The sequence below is a fragment of the Engraulis encrasicolus genome, chromosome 12 (assembly GCF_034702125.1).
Source record: "Engraulis encrasicolus isolate BLACKSEA-1 chromosome 12, IST_EnEncr_1.0, whole genome shotgun sequence".
Lineage (NCBI taxonomy): Eukaryota > Metazoa > Chordata > Actinopteri > Clupeiformes > Engraulidae > Engraulis > Engraulis encrasicolus.
Window position 1 is genome coordinate 50,000,072 of NC_085868.1, and position 21,690 is coordinate 50,021,761.

At 43.5% G+C, this 21,690-nt stretch overlaps 1 protein-coding gene across 1 annotated transcript in view; it reads left to right on the top strand.

Annotated features, from left to right (window-relative positions):
* Positions 1 to 21,690, top strand: part of ptgfrnb (prostaglandin F2 receptor inhibitor b) — a 114,096-nt gene that overhangs the window by 16,609 nt on the left and 75,797 nt on the right. Inside the window, exons 2-4 of the mRNA XM_063212408.1 lie at positions 7,402 to 7,776; positions 17,933 to 18,126; positions 18,755 to 18,974. Of these exons, the coding sequence (XP_063068478.1) occupies positions 7,402 to 7,776; positions 17,933 to 18,126; positions 18,755 to 18,974 (789 nt within the window). The remainder of the gene's footprint in view (positions 1 to 7,401; positions 7,777 to 17,932; positions 18,127 to 18,754; positions 18,975 to 21,690) is intronic.

Sequence of the window (21,690 nt, forward strand, 5' to 3'; positions counted from 1 at the left end):
CCTATGTTTAAAACAACAGGTTGATAGAGGTGCAATATCAAATTACATAATCTTATTTTCAGTAAAATATAAGAACTCCAACCTCTTGATGAAATCACAGCCGAGCAGTCTCAGTCTGGTATCCGCTTCAATCAGAGGGAAAAGGCAAAGATAAGCACCAAATGTGCGCTTTGAGCCGTTGACAATCTCGTCCACATGTTGTGCCCCTGGAGGTAACCCCGTTGCATGTAGACTTCTCGATCACGCCCCCGCGCAGACAAGTTGAATTCACTTGGATTTGGAAGTATGACAGATGCATGCATGTACAACTTGATATAACAACTTCGTATTGGAAGTTAATAGTGTTTTCCTGTCATCTTAGTCCTGCTTACTCATATCAACGTGTGGGCAGGAAAACAAGGAGTTTGTTTTTTAGCAGTGTAACAAATGTTCTGCAGGAAGCATTTCTTTGAAACTACGGTATTTGCCTGCTTCCTCACGCCTGTTGTGCTCACACCAAAACACCCGGACATGCATCAGGCAGGCCCATGTGTTTTTAAACAGAATTGCCATGTTACGTAAATTAAAGGATTTTTTTTTTTTTTCTGAGGACTTCCGGCAATGGCTGCCACGCGTATGGCTGTGTAGTTGGTGAGCTCCGCAAGCTAACAGTTTAAAATCCGCTTAAACTCGATGGAGATGGTGTAAAAATCAAAGTTTTTATGGTGTGTAGAGGCGGACAATGAGTGGAACACACAAACCCAAAAAGAATCCGAGTAGAATTAAAGTAAACCCAGGACAAGCTAAGTCGAATTCCAGCATGCTAGATGACGACCCGGACTCCATCACCACACTTCGGACTACCATGGAAGGAATCGGCAAACAGATCCAGGCTCTCCAAACTGACCTGAAAGCCGACCTACGAGCGTTTAAGGACGAGATTACAACGCAGATGAAACGTGAGGTATCTGAGCTGAGAGCCGACATTGACCAAAAATTTGCGACCGTCTCCACTGAAATACAAGAGCAAGGCGAGAGGATCAACGCCAATCATGCTAGAACAGAAGAGGTGGAAGCGTGGTCTGAAGAGGCTAATGCTGTATTCTTAGAATTACTGCGAGAACAACGGCGAATGGCTGAGAAATTGGATGACTTGGAGTCAAGGTCGAGACGAAATAACCTGAGAATATACGGCATTCCAGAGGATACAGAGAAAGCAGGACAAATGATTGAATTTCTGAACGAGTGGCTAAGTTCTGAACTTTCACTTTCTGATCTCCAAATACAAAGAGCGCACAGAGCACTGGCAAAACCGAAACCAGATAAAGCTCCGCGCTCAGTGATCGTCAATTTCCTACAGTTCAGCACGAAGGAGTTTTTGTCCAAAGCTTGGGGAAAGAAGGACATTAACATAGGAGACAGTCGAGTGTACTTCGATCATGATTACAGTGCTGGTGTACTGCAGCAGCGCAAGGATTACGTGCACGTGAAAGCAGCTCTCAAAGCCCAGGACATTCGTTTCCAGACGCCGTACACGAAGATGCACATACACTGGGCCAGTGGAAAGAAAACCTACAACAGCGCGCACGAGGCGGCGGATGAGCTACGTCGGAGAGGCATAGAGATCGACTCCACACCGAAGGAACCAACAGGCAACTCCCTACTAGAGCGTCTAAGATCTACAGCCCTCTCCTCCTGGCGTCGAGTTGAAGGCAGAAGTGCAGCGGACGCAAGCAAGCGTGCAAGAAAAAAACTTCAAGAGTTTCAGCACAACACCAGTGAGGGAGAAGATGCACGCAGAGGGACTGAATAACGGTGATTGGAAATAAGACTCAAAAGGGTATGATTCATAGTTTATTATGGGGTTTAACTAAAGGGTAAAATAAATATAATGGGTTGAGGTTTTTTTCTTCTTCTCTTTTTGGACTGTTTGCTTGGGGAAGATAATTAATATCTTCACTAGTATGAGTAAGTCGCTCCCTAGTGGATGGACTCTCAATGCTGGACGGGGGCCCTTTCCCTGTGACAGGTTTTTTCCCCCAACACAAAAGAGGTGTCGGCTTATAATAAGAGATGTCGACATCTTTTCTTGGAAGTCACCATTAGCATTTAATAAGCAATATTTTCTTTATTTGTTTTGTAAATGTTCATACAATGTTCATGTTTGTTCAACTGTTGGCCTAAGGGGATGTATAAGAAAGAATAGTGTAATTTTCTATGATGAACACAACACCTGAAGAATTGAGGTTCATATCCTTAAATGTAAATGGTCTAGGAAACCCAGTCAAACGAGCTAAGGTAATGAGAAAACTGAAAAAAGAAAGGCTTCAAATATGTTTTCTACAGGAAACCCACTTGTCAAAAATTGAACATGAGAAACTGAAAAGGTTTGGATTTAGAAAAACATATTATAATTCTTATTCTAATACACGCCAGAGGGGCGTAGCAATCTTGATATCAAACTCACTCACATTTGAATGCATTAAGGAAATAAAGGATAAGGAGGGGCGGTATATTATAGTCAAGGGGAGAATTGAACAGACCATAGTAACACTGGTAAATGTATATGCACCACCAGAAGCAGATAGGGAATGCTTTAAATCTTTGTTTGATACTATAGCATTAGAAACTGAAGGAATATGCATCGCTGGAGGGGACTACAATGCAATTCTTAACTATGGTCTTGACACAACAAGTAAGAAAAGAAGTAAAACACACATCTCAAAGCTGATCAATAATACAATAGAGGAAATGGGTTTTTTTTTTGATGTCTGGAGGGATTTACACCCCCTAGAAAAGGATTATAGTCACTACTCAGCAACACATTCTGTTTACTCCAGAATAGACTACTTTTTCATGCAAAAAGAAGACAGAGATAGAGTAAAAAAATGTGAAATAGGTGTGACTGATGTATCTGACCACAGTGCATTATACTTAACCATTTGCTTACAAGTTAGAAGAAGAGACACTTTGTGGCGACTTAATATAGGAATATTAAATAATGAGGCCATAATCAATCAAATCCAAACAGAAATAGAACATTACCTTCAAGATAATGACAATGGGGAAACAGATCCAATAATGCTTTTGGATGCCCTTAAGGCAGTGCTACGAGGAAAGCTGATTGCAATCACTAGTAGCCTTAAGAAAGCAAGAATGGCATATTACCAGTACCTTCTTACAGAACTGAAGACGACAGAAATAAGCCACAAATTACAACCAAACGATGAAAACCAACAAAAGCTGAAAGAAACCAGAAATAAAATAGGTGAACTCTTACAGCAAGAAGTAGAGGCAAAAGCACGATATTTGAAACAGTCATACTACGAAGTAGGCCCAAAAGCAGCTAAATTACTGGCAAGAAAGCTGCGCAAGCAGCAAGCAGAAAGAGTGATTCACAAGATAAAAGACCCCATTTCAAATCAGCTTAAATATGAATCAAAAGAGATTGAAAAAGTATTCAGGAATTATTATGTGGATCTCTATTCACAGAAAAGAGCTATTAATGAAAAAGAAATAAAAGCCTTTTTGGACAAACTGGATCTACCATCTATAGGTGAGAGTCAAAATAGAACGCTAGTCTCAGAGATAACTACTGATGAAATTACAAATGCAATAGGACACCTAAAGACATCAAAGTCACCAGGTAGTGATGGTTTTCCCGCCGAGTGGTATAAGAAATTTAAAAAAGTCTTATCCCCTGTTCTTCTGACTACATTCAATTGGATTTTACAAGAAAATTGTATACCTCCATCATGGAAGGAAGCAATTATTACTGTGCTCCCTAAAGCTCAAAAGAATACAGAATTATGTGAGAATTATAGGCCAATATCAATTCTTAATATTGACTATAAATTATATACCTCCATATTAGCACAAAGGTTACAAACCTTTGTACCAGACATAATAGATGAAGACCAAACAGGCTTTGTTAGGGGGCGCCAAACCCAAGACAATATTAGAAGAACACTGCTTATAATAAATAGAATTAACAAATATAAATCACCATTAGCATTGATTAGCTTGGATGCTATGAAAGCCTTTGACTTAGTAATCTGGGACTTCCTGTATATGACCTTGGAGAAATTTGGATTTAAAAAGAAAAGCATACAATGTATCAAAGCTATTTACAATGAACCCTCAGCTAGAATAAAAATTAATGGCTCCCTGTCAAGTAAATTTACACTGGAGAGAGGGACTAGACAGGGCTGCTGTTTAAGCCCCACCCTATTCGCCATTTACATAGAACCCTTAGCCCAAATGATTAGGGAAGACATACTATTGAGTGGAGTGGAAATTAATCATAAAAAACATGTGATTAGTCTCTTTGCTGATGACGTTTTGATATATTTGAAAGATCCTGTCAGTCACTTTGGTAGGCTGTTACAGATCCTGGAAAGATTTGGTGACTGCTCTGGGTACAGACTTAATATGTCAAAGACACAGACCCTTCTGTTTCACACCATTCCCTCACCAGACCTCAAAGAACATAAACTAAATTGGGAAGCCAATTCAAGTATCTTGGAGTAAATATTACTAAAAATCCCTCTGAATTATATAAAAATAACTATGATGAGGTCAATAATATGATAAGGTCAGATATGGAACGTTGGTCCACTTACCCTATGGACCTAACCGACAGGATCAATGTAGTTAAGATGAATATCCAACCCAGGCTATTATACCTATATCAATCACTTCCAATACAAATTCCACAAACACAGTTTACTAAGTGGGACAAATTAATATCTAGATTTATTTGGGAGGGCAAAAGACCTAGAGTGCGCTTTACCACTCTTCAATTACCCAAGTTCAGGGGGGGACTGGCACTTCCAAACTTAAGAGAGTATTTTACTGCAGCTCAAATCCGTCCACTATTGAATTTGTGCTGTACTAACTTTGTTGCTCATTGGAAAGATATAGAAACAAATAGTTACACATGCCCTATTCAAACGTTTATTGGTGAGAGGGCGCTCCCCCTCCAAGTTAGGCAAGAGATGGATCCAATAACATTGTTTACTTTAGATACATGGCACTCTGTTGTAAAACGCTTAAAGTTTGATGATGGGCTAGGCCTTTTAAAATGGATTGCACATGACAAGAAATTTACTCCAGGATCCATTGACACAACGTACAAATACTGGGTAGACAAAGGTATAACTGCAATGTGTACCATTACAAAGGAGGGGAATATGGTTAGCTTTCAAGAAATGAAAGACGTATTTGGTTTAGCAAATGCAGACCTATTTAGGTATCTGCAAGTGAGGGACTACTACCTAAAAGAGATTAAAAAAGATGAGGTGCATCCCCTCATTAACATGTTTGTAACATCTTACCAGCGATTTACCCCCAAAGCAATCTCAAAACTATATCTATGTATATTGGGAAGTGGGAAGCACTCCACAATATACGTCAAATCTAAATGGGAAAAAGAATTGGAGGAGGAAATTCTAGATGAGACCTGGTTTGATATGTGGAAAAATCATCAAACCACAACACAATCACATAAATGGAGGGAATTTGCTTGGAAAAATCAGATCCGCTTTTTTATCACTCCCCAAATAACAAGCAAACAGACCTCGCAGCAACTACAATGCTGGAGAAAATGCGGAGAAATGGCACCACATCACACACACATTTTTTGGAGTTGCAAGACACTAGAACCATTTTGGTGTCAAGTACATGAGGTCTTGTGTGGGGTTTTGGGTTACAATGTCCCTTTTACTTGCAAGATTCTTTATCTTGGGCACTTGGAAGAATCTGTATCTTTTGAAGACCAATATTTGGTTAAAATACTTCTCATTGCAAGCAAAAAGTCCATTACAAAAAACTGGTTGAAACCGGACACACCAAGTAAAGGGCAATGGGTTTCTATAATTAAAGAAATTCAAGGGATGGAAAAGATGACATACAAATTGAAACTGAAAGAAGAGTTGTATGAAAGAAACTGGGTGAAATGGATACATTATACAGAAATGTGAACGCAATGTAATTTTTATACTTCATACCATAGTTACTAAACACCCCATTGTTAAATAGGCCCTTCTTTAATGTTCTTGTATTTTTTTTTGTTAACTTATTTTTGTTTAAAAAATCATCTGTTTTATTTTACTTTAATATATCTGAATATATACATGTACATAGATTAAGTATATTAAGCTACCCATTGTATGAAGAATAAACATGTATGTAAATGTTTTTTTTATTTGAAGTGGAACGTCAATAAAAATAAAGTTTAAAAAAAAAAAAAATTTAAAAAAAAAAAAAAAAAAAAAAAAAAAAAGATTTTTTCTATATTTTTTCCCAAATCTCAGATCTCTCCTCTGCTTTTTCCTTCCTTTTTTGGACCTTGAGTGACATGCGTGTTGTTTACGTTCCTGCAGGTGTGTCCCGGGTTCGCTGGGTGCCTGTTGCGTTCACACCAAAACACCCGGACATCACATGCATGTTGTTTATGTTCCTCAGGGCCAGACTACCCGTAAGGGCCATCGGCACAGGGCCCAGGGGCACCAAGCATTTTTGACCAGTGATGGGGCACCACGAGACACAAACTTAACAAATCATTTTTATAAAGGGAGAACCAGTGATGTACAGTATAGTGCCTAGGGACACCACATTGGCGTAGCCCCTTAATGCACGCCGTACCTCCTGTGGCACGCTGTAACAGCCATTGAAAGTTAACTACCATAGTACTACACTACTATGACAGTGCACGGGACCTTTGGTAATACATTACGACTTGGTCATTGCCATTCTGGTAACAGCTAATTTATAATGCTGTGTCTTAGGGCGTTAATGCGGTCCTGTGCTCTCCTGCAGGTGTGTCCCGGGGTCCCGTGTGTTTTTAAACAGAATTGCCATATTGCGGAAATTAAAGACTTTTTAATATATTTTTCTCAAATCGCAGAGTGCCTCTGCTTTTTCCTTCCTTTTTTGGATCCTGACATGCATTTTCCTTTTGAAGTATTGCATATTCCTGCGTTTACCAGCACCTAGAACCTGAGAATGGATCTTTGAACTTACGCATGTTGTTTATGTTCCTGCGGGTGTGTCCCAGGTTCGCTTGGTGATGACGCCCTAGGGGCCCCTCATTGGTTATGGTGGTCGCATAGAGTGTCTGTAATATAACAGCAGCACCCCCCCCCCCCCCAATATTCTGCAGTGCCAGGAAGCCTTTCTGCCAAACTTGCTTGCTTCCTCACGCCTGTTGTTTTCACACCAAAACACCTTGGCATGCATGTTGTTTATGTTCCTCAGGGCCTTATCCATCCGTGTCCAGTGAGGGGGCACCACAAGACATAAACTTAACACATAATGTTTATAAAGGGGGCGCCAATGAGGTGTAGTGCCTGGGGGCACCCATTGAGTTACTGTCAATGGGGGCACCACATTGGCTTCATACGTTCCTGTGTTCTCCTGCAGGTGTGTGCCGGGGCCGCTTGGTGACGACGCCGCAGGGGCCCCTGATCCGCATCGAGGGCCAGCCGGTGTCTCTGCCCTGCTCCGTGACGGACTACGAGGGCCCCAGCGAGCAGGACTTCGATTGGCTGCTGCTGGCAGACGACGCCAACCTCAACCCCGTGCAGATCGTGTCCACCTTCGACACGCTGTACACGGACGCCGGCCTGAAGGAGCGCGTGAGCGGCGGCGACATCCGGATCGAGCGGCTGGGCGATAATAAGGTCGAGCTGCGGATTAAAGAGATCAACATGACGGATAACGGAGTCTACAGGTGCACCACCCCCAGCACGGACACACAGGTGGTGGGGGAATACTTTGCAGACGTCAGAGTTAAAGGTAAGTTGTGTGTGTGTGAGTGTGTGTGTGTGTGTGTGTGCGTGTGTACCGTCTTACATGACGGATAACGGGGTCTACAGGTGCACCACCCCCAGCACGGACACACAGGTGGTGGGGGAATACTTTGCAGACGTCAGAGTTAAAGGTGAGTTGTGTGTGTGTGTGCGCGCGAGTGTGTGTTTGTGTGTGTGCTGTGTGTGTGTGTGCGCGCGAGTGTGTGTTTGTGTGTGTGCTGTGTGTGTGTGTGTGTGCGTGCGCGCGCTTGTGTGTGTCTGTGTGCTGACGCGTGTGTGTGTGTTCATTGTAACTCTATCAAAAAGCTTTCGTAAACTACCATGACAGGAGTGATTTTTTGAGACTCCTGGACACTTTTTTCCCACTTTTTTAACTTTTGGCTGCTCTTTTGTTTTGTACCAATTAGCTATGGCACAGGTGATGAACCACTCTTACTCTCACAGCTCTGTGTGTGTGTGTGTGTGTGTGTGTGTGTGTGTGTGTGTGTGTGTGTGTGTGTGTGTGTGTGTGTGTGTGTGTGTGTGTGTGTGTGTACAGTCTTACTATGTTGATTCAGCACACAAAGGGTTGAATTTACACAACACTCATCGTGTTAATTGAAGCGTTGCATGAATGTACTGTAGTGTGTATGTTTTATTCATAACTGTCTGGCTGTGGGCGAGATATAACACACTCATGTCAACTCATGTCAGTTTTGCAATTAGCTCATGGTAGTATAAAAACAACACACAGTCTGCAGTTCACAGGGATAGTTAACTGCCCTCAGATATCTGTGCTGCATCCTCTACTGTCTGTAAAAGTTTAGATTACAGATATGGGCGTTGAAAGAGAGTTTGGTTTAAGTTTGCTGTGTAATTATGTTATAACAGTAGTGGTGTCAACAATGATCGATTCGGCGATGCAATCCAATGCGGGGCATGGACGATCCAGAATCGATCCGCCAAGTTCCAGAATCGATCCGGCAATTTTTTTAAGTTTCAATTACTTCCATGGATATTTCGGGAGCAAATGAATGTTAATTTAAATAAAAGTACTTCAAAACATTGCAAGACTGATACAGACTGGTACAGAAAACAGCCAGTAAATTGTTGCTCAGTATCTGACTACTTATATTGCCCTAAACATTTGCTTTGCTTTCAGTAGAAATGTAATGCATTGCAATGCATTGTAGAATTGAACCGGATCGGATCGCATAGAATCGAATTGAATCGCTACCTCCCGAATCGTGATCGAATCGGATCGTGAGGGCAGTGCCAAGCCACACCACTATATGACAGTAGATCATTTTTCTCTTGATTAAGCCATTGATGTTGGATGCTGCACGCAGCAATCAGGCCCATCAGAGATATGCATTTTGTATTATCTATGTGGGTATATTAGAGATGGAATAACACATTCTATCTAATGCAAGATGAGGGTCTCAGCTTTTAAGTGCAACTTATTTCATGTTTTTATGTGCTTCAGAGGCTGAGATGTTTAGGTTTTTTACAGGCTGAAGGCACCTTTTCCCAAAAAGGGCTTAGGCATTTAGCAACCATTCTTTGAAGGTGCAGCAGTCACCTGTATATCCTAATGGACCTGCCCCGTTAGTCTTAAGCCGGATTCAGACATGCCATGGGTATGTGCACACTTCACGCGTTCCAAAGGCTCGAGCAATTGCATGCAGGTCCCAAATGGCACCATGCCCCCCTCAGCAAACCCAAAAATCTCTGCGTGGCGCGAAGTGGTGCTCCGGTCATATTTTTCTGACACGGCGCAAGTCTACCAGAAGCGACGAGTACGTAGCAGACAGAAAGAGCAGATGACTACAGTTGGCTAGCTCAGAGAAAACTAGTCTATACAGCTACTGGACTATAGAGGGAACCCTGCATCATTTTTAGGATAATACAATGTCTTGAAGCTATTTTATCGTCTTCCTTTACTGTCATTTTGTTCAGTGAAGCCCAAAGGCGTGAATTACGCACGTGAACTCTGACCAAACCTTTATGACTGTTTACTTTCCACTTTCACATGACTCTGAAGAGCCTTCTCTCATCCACCAACCCTACTGTTTGAGTGTTGTAACCGATAAGATTGCGACTGTGAAGGGCAGTAAGGGTAGCAAGGCTCAGTAAGGGCCTGGCCTGCATCCATGCAGCAAAGCCACATCCGGTCCACTTGGGCCTGCGCTTTGGATGAGTCAAGCAGTGGAAGCCTCCTGGCCTGGTCTTGCCATCCCTAAATTTCCACTCAATATACATTTGCATTACAGTACATCAGTGGTTCCCAACCTTTTTTTGGCCTGGGATCCCATTTTGACATTTTGAAATTTCTGGTGACCCTATGGCCCTGTACACACCAAACATGACTGAGCTAACTTTTATGTACTAGCGATATATGGACATTTATTTAATGTCTAAGATTGTATTATCTACAATTGAATATCATAATATTACAGAGTTATTACTACCATAATAACTTCAAAAAAGAACACTTAGAAATATTTATCAGTTTTCTTTTTTAATAATAATAATAATAATAAAAAATATATATGCAAGGACAAGGGCACTTGGAACCCCTGCACATACACACACCTGTGACCCGCTCAAGAACCCCTGCGCGCGCACACACACACACACACACACACACACACACACACACACACACACACATACATATACACACACACACACATACACTCACACTCACACACTCACTACCTGACTTACTTCCTTCCTTCCTTCCGCATGACTCCTCATAGTGAAGAGAAGTCCACAGGCCTCTCTTGTCTCTCCTGCTCCTCTCCTCTCTGCTCTCCTGCCTTCTGCTCCTCTCTTGTCTCTCCTTTCTGCTCCCTGCTCTCCTGCCTTCTGCTAAGCTACTGGAGCATGTGCCGTGTGCATCGCTATCTCCTTCCCTGGCCTGGCCTGTCGTAAATCAGCCGTGATGGTCTTTGGCTCGCTCCTCTGAGTCTGTCCTCTGCAGGGGGCCTTGAGGTATTCAGGTAAAAGCCGGCATGGCACAGCACAGCACAGAACAGGCCCATGGCCAAGCAGCCAGCTATCCCAGGAAATAGACTTGGCCAAGGCCTCTGGTGGAGCCCGCAGGCCTGTCATACAGTACAGTAGCTACACTTGCTCATCATCCCCATGGCTTGAAATCAGTGTTGCCAAATGTACAATAATTATCGAATTTGTACCATAATCTTGTCCATGTTGTCCTAAAAATACATGATGTACGATGATTTCAGAGTTGTCATTCAGTTCATTTAGATGCCTTGAAACAACAATTTGGGTCTTGTACGATAATTTCCTCCCAAAAAGCCCCCCAAAAACGATAATTTTGAGGTTTTGGTACGATAATTCAGCATTTTCCATCTGGCAACACTGCTTGAAATGCACCCCATAAGTGTGGGAGGAGGAACGGGGGGGAGGAATGGAAAAAGAGAGAGAGATGGGGGGGGGGATGAGCGGCAGATACAAGAGCTCAGCTGTTGTGTTGGAAGAGTCAGCACAAATGATCAGCCATCAGGTGCTGAGTGCACACACACACACACACACACATGCACGCACGCACACACACACACACACACACCTACAGACACACACGCACGCACACACACACACACACACACACACACATACATACACAGACACGCACACACATACGTTCACATACACACACACACACACACACACACGCTGTTCTGTGGTGCGTGATGTACAGATTAAGGGAGGCCAGGTGGATGATTTAGCATGTGTGTGTGTGTGTGTGTGTGTGTGTGTGTGTGTGTGTGTGTGTGTGTGTGTGTGTGTGTGTGTGTGTGTGTGTGTGTGTGTGTGTGTGTGTGTGTGTGTGTGTGTGTGTGTGTGTGTGTGTGTGTGATTTAGCATGTGTGTGTGTGTGTGTGTGTGTGTGTGTGTGTGTGATTTAGCATGTGTTCGCTCCTGGGTACTCCCTGAGTGTCTCTGTAGTTCAGAAGCCTCCAGATTTTTATATTTCTCTGTTTTTTTATCATTATTTTTTTATCAGAGCTGTCAGAGCTGCAGAAAGTGAGAAAGATGAGCATCGTTTAAAGTCAACATCAGCAGCACAGCAGCCGCCTGCCTGGGGAAATACCAACGCTAGCAGTAGCAGATACATCCGGAACAGACATGAAGGTCGCCTACATACCCAGACGCCCCCAGCGGTAGCAAATGTAACTCATTGCCAGTGGGGGTGTTGGGGGTGGGGGTGATAGGGGAGGCGGCTCTAGTGTAAATCCATAGGGCTTTTAGGGAGTTTATGGTCTTACGACGGACTGACGAATGAATCACTGTGACGTGCACAGAAAGAGGGAAAGACGTTTGTTACACTGATTGGTTGTGCTGTAGCCTTTTCTCTCTCTTTTTACACACACACAGACGCGCACGCACACACGCACGCACACACACATGCGCGCACACACACGCACGCACACACACACACACACACACACACACACACACACACACACACCCACACACACACACACACACACACACACACACACACACACACACACACACACTCACCTGTCATTTATTTATCTTTTGATGAGACAAAATACAAAGCTTTTTAATGTATACATATAATTAGATGTAATAAAACGGCTCTAGTGTAAATCCATAGAGCTTTCAGGGAGTTTATGGTCTTAAGGCTGACGAATGAATCACTGTGACGTGGACAGAAAGAGGGAAAGAAGTTACACTGATTGGTTGTGTGATGGCTTTTTCTCTATATTTTTTCACACACACATATACGCACACACACGCACGTCTCGCGCACACACACACACACACACACACACACACACACACACACACACACACACACACACACATACACATACATATACACACACATAGACACATACACACACACACACACACACACACACACACACACACACACACACACACACACACACACACACACACACACACACACACACAGACACACACAGACACACACAGACACACCTTTCATTTATTTATCTTTTGAGGAGACAAAGTACAAAGATTTTTACTTGAAGTACTACACCAGAGCAGCACAGATGTAATTCTTTGTGTTTTTTATTCAAGTGCACAACATGACTAACGTTTCTATGGTTAGACCATCTTCATGGACTCTGATAAAGATGGTCTAACCATAGAAACGTTAGTCATGTTGTGCACTTGAATAAAAATCACAAAGAATTACATCTGTGCTGCCCCGGTGTTGTCCTTCAAGTGAAGATTTCCTGCCTCTCTCCCGTCGATGCACCAGATGATAAAGCAGAGGAACTACCCTTTTGTACAAAGAGTTTTTACTCTGTTATACACATATAATTAGATGTAATAAAACAGCTGTAGTGCAAATCCATAGGGCTTTCAGGGAGTTTATGGTCTTAAGGCTGACTGACGAATCTCTGTGACGTGCACAGAAAGAGGGAAAGTAGTTTGGCACCCTGATTAGTTGTGCTGTAGCTTTTTCTCTCTCTCTTTTTTCAAACATACACACACACAGGTCCTTCCGTGGCCATCCGGTAGTGACAGATTAAGACAAAGCCATTACAATTGTGGTGACAGTAGGGTTATAACATAAGCTATGTGCAAAGGAGTTGAACCATTGACAGTACTCTCAATGTGTTAAACTCAATCTTGCCACCTACCTAGTATGTTCTCTCGGATGACCTCCTTGTTGCTCCCCAGGTGTGAGTTACAGGAGGCCTAACTGGTTGGGGGGGGAAGCTGAAAGCTGTACAGCAGAGAGAGTAGAGAGAGAGAGGTTCCATTAGCCCATTGTTTCCGGGTTCTATTATTGTAAGGGGGAGGGGGGGGATCCCCCTTTAGGCAGACCTAAGGACTCCTCTATTCATTGCTAGGAGTATTATGACACGCCCCTTCAGGCAGACCGGAACCTGGTCATGTTAGGTGCCCAGAGCAACCTCTTACATTGGCATATTTCTATATACTTAAAGAATCTCTGCTGTACAGTGCTGAAGCTTAACATCCTAAATTGTTATCAAAGGGCTGGCATTTTTAGCTGAGACTTGTCCACCAGGCATCAAGAGAGGCAATGAAGCATATTACATTACATTACATAACATTACATTACATTACATTACATAACATAACATTACATTACATTATATTACATAACATAACATTACATTACATTATATTACATAATATTACATTACATTACATTACATTACATTACGTTGCACTTACTGTAGCTGACGCTTTCATTTATTCAAAGGGACTTAGTCATTATTTTTCCAGGTATTGGTTACAGACCCTGGAGCAATGTGGGGTTAGGTGCCTTGCTCAAGGGCACTTCAGCCATGGATGGAGGTGTAGGGAGAGGTCAGGGGGGATTTGAACCTGCAACCCCGAGATAGAAAGACCAACTCTCTAACCACTAGGCCACAGCTGCCTCCACTAGGCCATGGCTGCCTCCATAATTATGACATTAAAGTAATGTAATGTCATCTAAGTTGACTGTAACAGTCAACAAGCTTCTTTTATATCTCACTATCATGGAGAGGCCTCTGTAGTGACATGAAGACCGATACCATTGAGGGAGAGGCCAGGCCAAAAAAAATCACGACCAGTCCACCGGGCTGTACAGTATGTCATATGGCCAATCCAGCCACACCCGCCACACGCCACACACCACACACCACACGCCACACAACCGGGACCCGCGTGAGTCTCTCTGCTGTCTTCCTCCTACCTGCAGTGGCGAGGGTTCCCACACACTCAGCCAAACACGTGAGGTTTTTATATACAATACGTTTCCCCTGCACGCAGAGAGACCCACCGACCCATCACAATCAGCATTCTAAGCAATGTATGTCATCCCATACACACACACCATACATCCTTCCTCTGCTCCGACTACTGTCTGGCACGGCTGGAGTGGCCATAGTGCAGACAGGGCATTTGCCTGGTGGCCTGGTGACAGAGGTGTCAAACATAAAAGGCCATAGGGCATACAGGACATTTGCCTGGTGGCCTGTTGATGATTTTGGCCCAGGCCTCCTTCCAAGGGCGGAGCTATAGAAGGGGCTAGCAAGGCATTTGTCCCTGGGCCCAGGGCCCTACAGCATTGCTGGCGGGGGCCCTGTAAGCGTTTTGCCCAGTGGCCCCGTGTGCAATTGTTCCGCCACTGGAACAATTGAACACTGGAACTTCAAGCTCCTCTGGAACAGTCTAGCTGCATTTTGGCTGTTCCAATGAGCACAATTAGTTCAGGCATGCACGTGAGAATTTTTATATACAATACATTTCCCCTGCACGCAGAGAGACTTTACCGGCACAATCAGCATTCTAAGCAATGTATGTCATCCCATACACACACACACCATACATCCTTCCTCTGCTTCGACTACTGTCTGGCACGGCTGGAGTGGCCATAGTGCCTACAGGGCATTTGCCTAGTGGCCTGTTGATGATTTTGGCCCAGTCCTACTAGTAGTGGTCAGCTAATGCAAGCTTCTCTGGAACAGTCCAGAATTTTAGAGTAGAGTAGAGTAGAGTATTTTTATTAATCCCGAGGGAAATGAATGTGTCTGACATGTTACATAGATACATAGATACAAGACATACTGTATATACAGTACAAGACATACACAAAGACCTAATAGACATTTTTGCTCATTGCAGTTCCAATGAACCCAATTAGGTCAGGGATGCTGTGAGGGGTTACACTATATAATAATAATAATAATCATACCACCCCTTGCAAAGTATTTCAGTATTCCGGCACAGTGGCGGGTCAGACAGCAGTGCTGCATCCATTTTTGCTAGCATTTCTCAACTGGGGCGGTACAGCCCCCCCAGGGGGCGTTTGGGAGCCCTAGTTGGGGCGTTGAGAAGGATACAGTTCAGAAAATGCTGCGCTTAGATGTAAATTGGAGGCATTAGTCCGTTCAGTTTTGTATGTTAAGAGGGGCGTTGGTAGGGTTATGATGAGGCTCTGGGGCGTTGGGAGGCTTATGATGAGGTCCTGGGGGCGTTTGTTCAAAAAATGTTTAGAACAACTGATTTATACAAATGACAGTGGCAGCGGCCTGGTCTGGTCTCAGATGGAAAAATACCCGGCCTGACTTCTTTCCCCTAGTCCAGCCCTTGCTGTCTGGGCTCTGCCCCAGTGGGCTTTGGATCCGGAGGTGCAGACGCAGCAGCGCAGGGGTGTTTTACGAGGTTAGGATGCGTTCCCCTTACTCACCACTAATGTCACAGGCAGCTCAGCTCAGCGGGGACTTTTCAGCGTGTTTGTTTTGTTTTCTTTCGTGTGTACATGTAGTGTAGTGTAGTGTAGTCCTCCTTATTGTTGCACGAGGCGTCTGTCCTCTTGATTGGCTCAGGTCCCCAGAGCCACTATATAGGTCACTCAGAACTTCCTGAGTCGCCCGTTACATGCGTCACCATTATGTTTAAATTTGTATGTACTGTCTTTACTGTATGTGTGTGGCTCCACAATGTGTGAGTGTGTGTGTGTGTGTGTATGTGTGTGTGCTGGTGTTCATGTGTGTGCCGGTAACATCAGGGTCAACAGAGCTACTGTAGCCTACCGTATGTGTGTGGCTCCACAATGTGTGTGTGTGTGTGTGTGTGTGTGTGTGTGTGTGTGTGTGTGTGTGTGTGTGTGTGTGTGTGTGTGTGTGTGTGTGTGTGTGTGTGTGTGTGTGTGTTGGTGTGTTGATGTTAAGGTCAACAGACCTATGTTGTGTGTAATCCAGGGGTGGGGAACCTATGTCTGGAGGGCCGTTTGGCCGTTTTATCCCCCCCCCCCGATACAATTCTAATATTATTCAGCTTCACATGAAATATGACATATTTTGTAAAGGAATCTTAAAAAATGCATTTGCAATACAATTAAGTTATATTCAGGGAACCTAGAGAGGGTGGTTTTGTTTAAAATGTGGCTGCCTTCAATATAGGCCTAAAGTGGAAAATAAAGGGGAAAATCCTGGTTTGTGTTCATAGTACGGCCCTCGGAGGACTTTTACAGCCCTCAGATGAATTTGAATTGGCCCTTCGAATGAAAAGGTTCCCCACCCCTGGTGTAATCCCTCCTAAAAGCAAACTGACCAGGGCGGCTGACAGCTTTTGCTGGGCCCAGGACAAAGTAATCTGAAAGGACCCCCCTACCCAATACATACAATGTAAGGCAGACCCAATTCTGGACCTTCTATCTGTCTAGGCCTGGGGCAACATACCCCTTTGTCCCCCCCTGTCGGGGGGCCTGAAAGTGACCAACCAACATTGTGGCCAATAGAGTCTCTTCACGTGACTAAAAACAAGAGGCAAATGATGTTTTGGTGGCGTGAGCAGTTAGCACTTTGTAATAGGTACAGTATTAGGCTTACAGTAAGTGATTGCACATTGCAGGTATTGTTCTGTTTCATTATACTGTGAATTTTGGATGTTTGGAAAATGACAGCATTTTGTTTTCATCCACAAAATACCAAGTGTCCCAGATTTTTTTAAAATCGGGTCTGTAAATAAAATATATTCTCTTTTAATAATATATTGGCTTATTAATGAATCTGTCAGGCATGCTGTTTTTGATTATTTGCTTGTAGAGCTGTCATGATAACAAATTTTGCTGGAGGATAAATTGCCATTAAATTGGCAAAAAAGACATTGTTGCGATAAACTATGATATTGACAGTTCTCATGGTCATTTTCTAACAACATAATGACATTGGGATAAAAATGCAATAAAAGGCTGACTCGGGTTTGATTCCGGTCCGGGTCCTATACCGACCCTTCTGCGTCTCTCTCTCTCCCCACTTACTTCCTGTCCAACTCTTCACTGCACTATCGACATAAAGGCCAAAAATGCCCCCAAAAATATATATTTTTAAAAATGCAATAAAAATGTGAACATTCTACAATGTATTGACTTGCTAACCTTCCTTCGATTCTTTTTTGTTTTTTAAGATATATATTTTTTGGTCTTTAACGACTTAATTGATGATAGGACAGTTTGAGGGGTGGACAGGAAGCGAATAGGGAGAGAGATGGGGAAGGGTCGGCAAATGACCCGGGCCAGGAATAAAACCTGGGTCGGGCAATGTAAGCCACAGCGCCCCCTGATAACCTTCCTTCTATCCTAACCCTTGACCTTTGACCTTTCACCCCCTCAGTCATCCCGGACAGCCTGGTGTTGGAGCCGCGCGCCCCGGCGGCCATCGTGCCCGAGGGTGGCGCCGTCCGCCTGTTCTGCAACGCCACCTGGAACCACACCCAGGGCACCTACCTGTCCGTCACCTGGTCGGCCCGCAAGGGGCTCTCCACGCTGGAGGACCTGGTGACCTACGGCCCCGACGGGGAGGTGCAGGTCAGTGTTGCCAGATTTGGCGGTTTTCTGCCCATCTTAAAGGACCCGTTCTGTCAAATTCAACATGCAGTTGTAATGCTCACACTACCCTGGACTTGTCAGTACCGGAGGTTTTTTTTTTTTCTTCTTCAGCCTTTTCCGAGATCTTGGTCATTGTAATGGGGGCAGCGCTTTGTTTACATTTCAAAAGAACATTTTCATTTATTCCCAAAAACATCCGAAAGGTTATACGACATCAGCAGTCAACTAACAAACAGCGGTACCTTTTGGGAAAATATTTGGAGTAGTCCTATGTTGATTTTTAAAAAAAATGTAAACAAACGCTTCCCCCATTAGAATAGCTCATATCTCGGAAAGGGCTAAGCCGAAAAATGTGGCATCACCGGGTACTGACAAGTCAAGGGTAGCACGAGCAACACAACAGCATATTGAAAATGACTGAACTGGTCCTGGATGGCTATCTGCGGGTAAAAACAGCATTTGGGTGGGTTATTCTGGCAATGTATGGCCATAGAAATCAATTTAATTTTAGGTCAAAATGGGTGGGACTTTGTGTTTGTTTCCAGGTGGGTTTTGAGAATATGTTGGGCTGGAAATTGTCAGTCTCATTTGGCAACCTTTGGTGCAGGTCATGGACGCGGTGTCCCAGCGGTACGCTAGCGGAGGGCTGCGGCTGGACCTGCAGCACCGAGGCTCGTACGGGCTGGTGCTGAGCGGTGCGGTGCCCGCGGACCAGGGCGTGTACGTCTGCACGGTGCGGGAGTGGGCCAAGGAACCCGGCGGCGGCGGCTGGTACAAGCTGCAGCAGAAGAGGATGGACTTTGGACACGTCTCCGTCACGCCCACAGGTACGGTTAAATCAGTGTCTCTCAACCTTTTTTGAACAAACAGTCCCCTTGACCTCATCGTCAGCCCCCCCCACGCCCCCTTGGCCTCATTATAAGCCTACCAACACCCCCCGTAGTATTGAAAAATAAAGTAGACTAATGCCCCCTAATGGGAACTAAGCCCTTCCCCCCCAAAGCCCACAGGTACGTTAAACCTGTTATAAATTTGCTGTTACCAGAATGCCAATGACCAAGTCATAGTGCATTACTAAAGGCCCTGTGCTATAGTTTTGTAATACTATGGTAGTTAACTTTTCAGTGACTATTACAGCGTGCCACTGGAGGTACGCTGTACATTAAGGCAGTGGTTCTCAACTGGAATAGTCTTGTGACCCACAATTTGCCGTGGTCAATACGTTGTGACCCAAACTGCGTGTCGCACCGTCAGATTCTTCCAATAATAATAAAAAATATTATCATGCATTTCATAATATGCATTATTATTTGCATTGTATGCTATTGTATAAGTCGTGGAGAGGAAAAGGCCTATTAACCATGTTTCACTCATGTCTTCAACATCATAGTCATTTTTAGTGCATTGCATCACAGCTCCGCGACCCACCCAGGAACCCTCCACGACCCACTTTTGGGTCCCGACCCACCAGTTGAGAATCACTGCATTAAGGGGTTAAATGGACCACTGAATGAGCACACAGGAGTACGTGGTTGTCTGTGTTGTTGTCTGTTTTTCTGTCTGTTTGTGTTCCTGCATTTGTCTATGTCTGTGTCATGTTTGTCTAGATTTGTGATAGTGTCTGTTTATTTGTGTACTTTTGTGTACAGGTTGGTGTGAGTTTACTGTATGTGTGTTGTGTTTGCAATCGTGAAAGTGTAGATCTGTGTATTGGTGTTTTCATACCATATGTGTTATGTTTATATGTTTTGCACAGCTGTTATCATGTTTTCCTTTCAGTTGACATACAGTTAGCAGTATCAGAGGTGGCCTGTGAACTCAGTCTCTGGTGATACTCTACTACAGTACATGTTATGTCAGTGAATTTCCAATTCATTACCTTAAATAATTACGTTAGTTGTTTCTGGAGGAAGGAAGCAATGCTTCAGCGGTACATGTGTGTGCGTGTGTGTTTGTGTGTGTGTGTGTGTGTGTGAGGTTCCATGTGAAACTATTTTTAGGTCTCACGGTGCATGTTTTAATATGAGGGTCTTGTTTAATTAGCTTGACGTTCCAGCAAATGCCTGAGCCTGAACGCCACCCCAACCATCGCTACTTAAGCAAGAGAACAGTAGAGATCCTGTCGGTAGTGTCCTTCCTTTCTCCTCCAGCCCATAAGTCCAACAATAAGCCATATAGGAGCACAAGAATCCCATTGGTCCGACAACAAGCCATAGAGAGGAGCACTAGAATCCCATTGGTCCAACAATAAGCTATAGAGGAGCCCAAGAATCCCATTGGTCCGACAATAACCAATAGAGGAGCGTAGCAGGAATCCCATTGATCCGACATCCCATTAATCAGTCAGATGTGCTCTACACACAGGCCACTGGGGTAGCCTACATGTGGGTACGTCTTTTCAGACAAAAAATACACAAACAAAAACAAGCCTTTACCGACAGTTAGGGTTAGGAATTGTTTTGGTTCGTGCATAGTTTTCACTTCTCAAAGTGAATATTTACAAAATTATAACGCTAAAACAATGGTATACTGAAAAAAATGCTTTTACTGATCAGGTTAGGGTTAGGAATTGCTTTGGTTCGTGCATAGTTTTAACTTTTCAGTTAACTTTAAAGTGAATATTTACAATATTATGACTCTATAACAAATGTATACTGACCAAACATGCTTTTACTGATGGTTAGGGTTAGGAATTTGTTTGGTTTTTGGGCATAGTTCTAACGTGTCTGGTCGGACTGATGGGACGTCTGACTAATTGAATGTCAAACCAATTGGATTATCGGACTAATGACATGGAGCCCCTCCAGCAATAGCTTAGTGTTTCGACAAATGAGCAGACCTATCAATCATGCTCTTTTCACTAACCAACTAAATCTTAATCTTAACAAAAAGAAGAAAAAGGAGGAAACTGTCGGACTCTGATTTCGTTGTTGGTCGAAACAAGTCTTTTGCCTGAAAGAAAAGTAAAAAAAAACAACAACACCAGAGTGCCACAGCTTCCTCCTTTGTGCTGCCCACAAAAACTGTTGAGCACCTGTGTTGAAAATCTAGATTCTCGCTGCGCCTCTGTGGTTTCCCTTTTTTCTGAGAAACTAAATATTTTGTTTCGAATAGTTAAGAAGAGATATGATGGGTGATGGCAAACATCTCGTCTCCTAAACATCTTGTAATATCCTTCTTAACAATAAAGACCTTCCACGGAAAAATAAGGAAAACACAAAACAATTAAGACTCTTACATGTATGTATACTATATTTAAACAATCAAAGCTGTAACCCATTTCTTGTAAACATCATTGGTAACTACGCTAGCAACTTAAGTTAGGTGCACTTCAATTTCCTATTTATGCTGTCGAGAAACGCACCTAGATCCAGTTTAAACACAATGAGAATTCAGTGCTCGGATGTGATGTCTTCATTAAGTGAGAGTTGACATTTCCCAGCCCACTGAAGTAAGGAATCTCACAAATGTTTAGCTGCAGTAACTCTGCCTTCAATGTGGGTTTCTTCCATTGATGTGTCTCTGCAGCTGAAAATTATTCAT